Raw genomic sequence first — 6,671 nt, 5'->3', positions numbered from 1 at the left:
CAAGGTTTTCAGTACTTATACATATTTTGTTTTAAGGGGAAGTCCCTGGAACACCCCCAAAAAGGGGTAACCTTTTCCCCACAGCTAACAAATTTTCCAAAGGAAACACTGCAATATAGAGTTTATTATTTCATTTTAATCTTTTGTGTGGCTGTGGTGGTTTAGTTAGTCTTTTGCCTTTTTGATATTAGCTTTTATAATACGCACCCCCTTTGTTTTCACTCAGAAATGCATGTGTTTTACCTGGTTGGGAAATTGAACAATATTAAAATACATGTGTGCTGAAAGCTACAGTGAGGGAAAAAAGTATTTGATCCCCTGCTGATTTTGTACGTTTGCCCACTGACAAAGAAATGATCAGTCTATAATTTTAATGGTAGGTGTATTTTAACAGTGAGAGACAGAATAACAACACAAAAATCCAGAAAAAAACGCATTTCAAAAAAGTTATAAATTGATTTGCATGTTAATGAGGGAAATAAGTATTTGATCCCCTATCAATCAGCAAGATTTCTGGCTCCCAGGTGTCTTTTATACAGGTAACGAGCTGAGATTAGGAGCACTCTCTTAAAGGGAGTGCTCCTAATCTCAGCTCATTACCTGTATAAAAGACACCTGTCCACAGAAGCAATCAATCAATCAGATTCCAAACTCTCTTTTGTCTATGACAAAAGACAAAGAATTGGAAAAGAAACTTTACAAACACAGTGCATCACATCAGAGGGCTACTGAAATAGCCAGCCAGAAACAGAAGGAAATGATGCACAAAAAAGTGATGGAAATGAATGCAAGTTTAATCCAGGAAACAGCAACCTCATTCAGAACTGCATATGCAATTGCAAAAGAAAGATTGGCATTTAGAAAGATGACTCCACTGATGAAGCTGCAAGAACTGAGTGGAACTGTAGTGGGAAATGTGCACCGCTCAGACCACTCTTGTGCTGAAATTGTGGACCACATAGCAAATGAAATGAAGAAAAAAAGTGGTGTCAGATATAAAAGAGAAGAACTCCCGCATTAGCTTAACAATTGATGAGAGCACAGTGTTTGGTCTAGCATACATGATCATATTCATCAGATGCGATGTAACTGGAGATGGTGATATCGATAACATTGTTCTAGATCTGGTTGAATTGAAAGAGGGCACTGATGCCAATTCCATGTATAATGTGTTGAGAAGAAGTCTGCAGGAAGCTGGCTTCGATGATGATTTTCTGCACAGAAATCTCATTAGCATTGCAGCTGATGGAGCTTCAGTTTTGACAGGCTACAAAAATGGAGTCATAGCTAAACTAAAACATTACTTTCCCAACATAAAATCCATTCACTGCTTAGCTCACCGATTGGAGTTAGCTGTACACGACTCATTGAAATCTGTGTCCGGCTGCAATCATTTTGAAATGCTCATCTCAAAGCTATACAGCTTGTTTCATCAGTCCCACAGAACTGCTTGGTTGCTACAAGAAGCAGCAAATGACCTAAACATACAAATTCTGAAGATTGGACTGGTCTTCACCATAAGATGGGTTGCCAGTAGTTTTAACACAGTGAGAGCAGTGTGGAAGAGTTTCCCTGCTCTGGCAAATCATTTTAAAACTGAAAGTGAGGACAAATCTCATTCTGACAGTGTGAGGAAGAAGTACACTGGGCTGTTGAAGTACCTCACCAATGCACGTTTTTTTTGTGATTTGGCCTGCATGAAAGATGTTTTACGTGAACTGCAGAGCCTCTCACTGACGCTGCAGTGAAGAGACACAACACTTGTTGACAGTAACCGCTACATCCAACAGACAATTGAAATTCTAACTGCAATGAAAATGCAGTGTAGAAAGTCAACAGCAAAGGCTCAACAGAGCATCTTGGCTGGCCTGTTTAAAGGTGTGAGCGTTATTGGTGAGAGAGCAGGGAAAATAAATAGCCCTCAGTTTTACCAAGCAGTTGTTGACAACTTGACTGCCCGCCTGCCAAGTGACGACCTTGTTCAGTTACTGTGGCCCCCAGCTGGCCACAAAAGCATGAAGAGCTTGTCTTGTTTGGTGAGACTGAGGTGCACAAGATGTCCAAACTCCTTGGTGAAATAACCAGTGAAGCAACTGAGGACTTCAGAGAGCTTAAACTGCAAGGGACACAGGAGGGAGAGACTACGAGGAGACTTCTGATTGCCAGTGAGACCTACTTGGCTACCTCTGCTGAATGTGAGAGGGAATTTTCGTCAGTTAATGACATGGACAGAAAATCTCGCAACAGGCTCCGTGCAAAGAGTCTGTCCTCTCTTCTTTTTGTGGACATCAATGGACCACCTTTGGAGATCTTTGACCCTACTTCATTTGTGATGTCCTGGGTGAAAGCTGGCCATCGTCTTTCAGCATCGTGGGTGACAGGGAGGAAAGCCCAGGACAGTCAACCCAAACCTCTGTGGTCAATTGTTTAAGGTAAGACTGATTTGATATAATCTTTTGCATTAGGCTACTTTGAAGACTGAAACTACTTAAAGGCATAGACCACCCAAATTTGTCAGCTGTTTTCTTACCTTGAAAATAGTCTAATAGTCTAAGTAAGGAAACAGCTGACAAATTTAGATTATTGGGTGGTCTATGCCTTTAATGTTAGTCAGGTACAGGCCTAGATGCTGTATAGTAGTAACACATCTGCCTACCTCTTTGGCATGTTGATAGTGTCTTTGGTTCTGGTACAGCATTGTGTGGGTCTGTGTTTGAGCAGAAATGATGGTCTGCTGTTGTTGTGTGTATGTGTGCTATCACTCTGATAAAGCTCTTAGCTATGGAAGCTTGCTAGTGCCAAAATACAAAACAATACATATTTGGGCATTGCGTTACAGGATGTAGTACATTTGTTGTGCCATAATGAAATACAATAGACAATCTGTTAAACAATACAATCTAAAAACAATGACTCTTCCCTGCTGAATCTCTGCCCCTACTTTGTATTTACTCTTGCTACTCTGCATGAGCCAGTGCATAAAACAAAACAGTGATGATCCATCGCAAGGTGTAGATTGCATTTCATTCAGTCACTACCATCGTGCTGCTTTAAGTAATGTAAAGCTTTCAAGACTGAAACAAAATTGATTATCATAATTGTGACATTAAAATGCTCTAAATGATGCTGAAAAGCAGTTCAACAGGGATATAATTTAACAGGGTGTGTATTGTATTTCATTATGACACAACAAATTCACTATATCCTGTAATACAATATTGATTGGATTTCAACAGATGTATTGTTTTGAATGTTGGCTCTAGAAAGCTTCCCTGCTTTTGAGCCCACTGACTTCTGTTTGACTTGTATTTTTGATCACAGTTTTTTTTGTCTGTCTATGATATTAGAGGAGGTTATAAGCAGACGCAGAGTGCTGCGCTGACACAAACACTAGAGGTGAGTTGGACATCACTATTGCTGCCTCTCACTCTTCCACTACTACCTCTTGTGTGTCACACCAAAAACAACAACTGTAATACTGGTAATAGTAACATTTTATTTTCTTGCTGCCTCTTTCTCTCTCCATGTCTTTCTCATCTTCCCTTGCTCTCTCTCTCCCACTCATTCTCTCCATTCCCCTCTCTCTCTCTCTCTCTCTCTCTCTCTCTCTCTCTCTCTCTCTCTCATTCTTTCTTGGTTGAAGGACAGAGAAAGCGAAAAGCAAAAGACTAAATAAAAGCCGGACTTCGTTTTCCGAGAAGGAAAGATGAAAGGTTGGATCTACACCCTCCTGCTCCTGCTGAGCCTGACCCTGGGTAAGTTAACTCCCGTCTGCACTGGCTGGGCCAACGCTGCACCGCTGACTTGTGATCGGGGAAATGCTGGAAAATGGTTAACTGCTGCCGGTCGTGTGAGGCTGTAGTTTGGTTGTATTTTGGTTCTGATAAATATGATGTCAATAGCAGGGTTGTGGAAACGTATTGCCCCTGATTGCAGAGTGTCGTGGTAACACATTTTAAATCAAAATGACTAAAAACACATTTTGAGATGTTCATGAAACATCATTAACCCAATACCAGAGTCATGTTCAGAACCTAAACAGTTTAACATCTATCCCGGCCAGCCAACCCTCCTTAAAGGACATTGGAACACTGGAATTTGCAATTTAAACAATATTTTAAAATATCTTAAACAATTTGTTTTAGATGCAGAAGAAAAAAGTTGACAATTTAATTGATACATTTGACCATCATTTTCATTAGCTGAATGACATATTATTGCTATCAATCCTGCCATCTTGAGACACTCTGTCTACACTGATATGGCAGTAAAATCACAGATCAGGCTTTCTTTAGTAAAAAAAAAATCTATAGTTTGAAGCGAGGGCAGCTGTCTGACCTATTGCTTCAGTCATGAAACACTGACACTAATCTACGTGCAGAAGACTGCAGAATGTCGGCTTTGTGAAAATGTATTGAAGAAACCATGCATGTGAGGATTGATGCAAAATATTAAGAGCAAAATAAAAACACCAAATTCATTTTCTGACAGTCTGTGTCACTTGCCAAGCAGGCGGCTCTTCCAGTCCTGTGTTCTGCAGTCGCATTGTTCTGTGTGCACTTCACTGCAGCGTTGCCATGACCTTGTTTAGATAGCTGAGTGAATCTTGACCACCTTCTGATTTTGGTCTTCTATGTAAAAGGTTCATGTTGTCACTGTTCATCCCTCCCCAGGAGAGACCCTCAAATGCAACCGCTGCATTGCTACGGGATCGGGCAGCTGCAGTAACACAGTGCAGACCTGCGGTTACAATGAAGATGCCTGCATTAGAGCAATATGGACAATTTCTCCCTGTAAGTAAAAGCTCTGACAGCTCTAGAGTCATGAAAGCTTCAAGTAAAGGGCATGAGGGTGACTGCCCAGGAGGATGATGGAAAATCATTTATGAATTTGATTAATTGATTGATTGATTGATTGATTAATTAATTTATACAGGGGGATGGAAATGGTATATGTGACCCAGGACAGCACAATGAATCACAATAACCAAAAATTGAGTCCTATATACCATCTAAAAGAAGATAATGTAAGCTTTCAAAATGATGTATGAGAACTTAATTTGTCTTGGGACAGTATTTGGCATTAAAAGTAAATGTTTCTTGTGTGACCTGTGACCTTGTTTTGCAGTCCTGGGTCTCACATAGCAATGCTTGTGAGCTCACAGCCCAGGCCACGGCCACGGCCATTTACTAGGGTTATCTTGCACAGAGGCTGCCCAGATAAACACTGCCAGTTGTCGATCTGTCTTCTGTGTCTTGCTCCGTCCTCCGCATGTCCCTCAGCTGACCCTGTGACTGAGTGGTCCTGTACTGAAGCGCCACTCGCCCGACTCTCACACCTTAACGTCTGTACCGCACTTCCTATTGGGCTCTGGCTCGACGAAGGATTATAATTATGCTAATATTTGTTATTGTTGTTACTGGCTACTGCTCTCTGGCTAATAAATAAATAAATAAATAAATAAGAATGATGATGATGCTTATAATGAGAATAATTAAAGCCAGTGTTTATTCAGGTATAATCACAAGTCTGATTTTTTTCCCAGATGGCCATTTCCGCCGCTGCATCAAGAAATCGGACTGCCTCCTGATGCAGGGCCTGACTAGTCTGATGACTGCTTACTGCTGCTACTCTGATCTCTGCAACTGAGAGGCAGTGTGTGTGTGTATGTGTGTGTTTTCTAGCTTTGTCTCAACACTCAACAGCTTTGTCTCAACTCTTCCTCACAGCAAGAACATCAATGTCAGCAGATAACTGGGATCAGCCCCTCATCAGGCCCGGTGTAGGATACAATAGTTCTGAGCATACACAGCTTCCCAGGTTGACATAATTTTTTCTTTTAAATCCAATTGGCGCTGCTATACAATGTTCACTGCGTTGAATGCAGCTCCATTTTAACTTAAATGTGTGTGACTTACTCTAAATGTACTCTAAATCACAGCCGCTTGTTGGTGATGTCACAGTCGTGTAATAAAATATCTGTGCATGGTTGATTCCAGACTTCATCTGTCTTTTGTAATTATTTTGACGCTTGCATGTGGGGTCTATGACATTTCATCACACACTTTTCATCACTGGGTTAATTTCACCAGCAGTGAGAATTCTTCTCCAATTTGCTTATTCATCACCAATTTACATATTCACTCACAAATTACGTAACAACTGTCTCTTTTGATTTAGATTGAATAGATCAAAACACTTTTATTAAATCCTACAGTTACCCATGGCTGATATAGTTGGTTTTTCTTACAGACGAGTGACAAATTAAAGGAAAAACCAAGATAAAGTGTCTCAGTAAGGTGTTGGGCACCACGAGCCACCAGAACAGCTTCAATGCTCTTGGCACAGATTCTATGAGTCTCTGGATTCTACTGGAGGGATGGACACCATTCTCCCAAAAGATATTCCCTCATTTGGGGTTTTGATGATGGTGGTGCAGAGCGCTGTCTAACACGTCGGTCCAAAATGTCCCATAGGTGTTCAATTGGGTTGAGATCTGGTGACTACGAAGGCCATAGCATATGATTCATATCATTTTCATACTCATCAGACCATTCAGTGGCCCTCGTGCCCTGTGGATGGGGGTATTGTCATCCTAGAAGAGACCACTCCCATCAGGATAGAAATGTGTCGCCATAGGATAAAAGTGATCATTTAGAATAACTTTGTAA

At 40.9% G+C, this 6,671-nt stretch overlaps 1 protein-coding gene and 1 pseudogene across 1 annotated transcript; both read left to right on the top strand.

Annotated features, from left to right (window-relative positions):
• Positions 1-664: 664 nt before the first annotated feature.
• On the top strand, positions 665-2,431 carry LOC136767304 (E3 SUMO-protein ligase KIAA1586-like; annotated as a pseudogene).
• Positions 2,432-3,632: 1,201 nt separating this feature from the next.
• Positions 3,633-6,003, top strand: LOC136768852 (CD59 glycoprotein-like). Its single transcript, XM_066723239.1, has 3 exons — positions 3,633-3,755; positions 4,674-4,793; positions 5,546-6,003. Exons 1-3 carry the CDS (start codon positions 3,707-3,709, stop codon positions 5,647-5,649), a joined length of 273 nt encoding a protein of 90 aa, XP_066579336.1. The 5' UTR covers positions 3,633-3,706; the 3' UTR covers positions 5,650-6,003.
• The last annotated feature ends 668 nt before the right edge of the window (positions 6,004-6,671 follow it).

This window comes from Amia ocellicauda, chromosome 14, assembly GCF_036373705.1.
Source record: "Amia ocellicauda isolate fAmiCal2 chromosome 14, fAmiCal2.hap1, whole genome shotgun sequence".
Taxonomy (NCBI): domain Eukaryota; kingdom Metazoa; phylum Chordata; class Actinopteri; order Amiiformes; family Amiidae; genus Amia; species Amia ocellicauda.
Note: the sequence above shows the minus strand (reverse complement) of the source record. Positions and strands in the feature narration are given on the sequence as shown.

Bases quoted from the DNA above. Each gene is read 5' to 3' on its own strand.
- LOC136768852 (XM_066723239.1), top strand. From the start codon at position 3,707: ATGAAAGGTTGGATCTACACCCTCCTGCTCCTGCTGAGCCTGACCCTG. The intron at 3,756-4,673 runs GTAAGTTAACTC...ATCCCTCCCCAG, and splicing joins CCTGCTGAGCCTGACCCTGG to GAGAGACCCTCAAATGCAAC. The intron at 4,794-5,545 runs GTAAGTAAAAGC...TTTTTTTCCCAG, and splicing joins AATATGGACAATTTCTCCCT to ATGGCCATTTCCGCCGCTGC.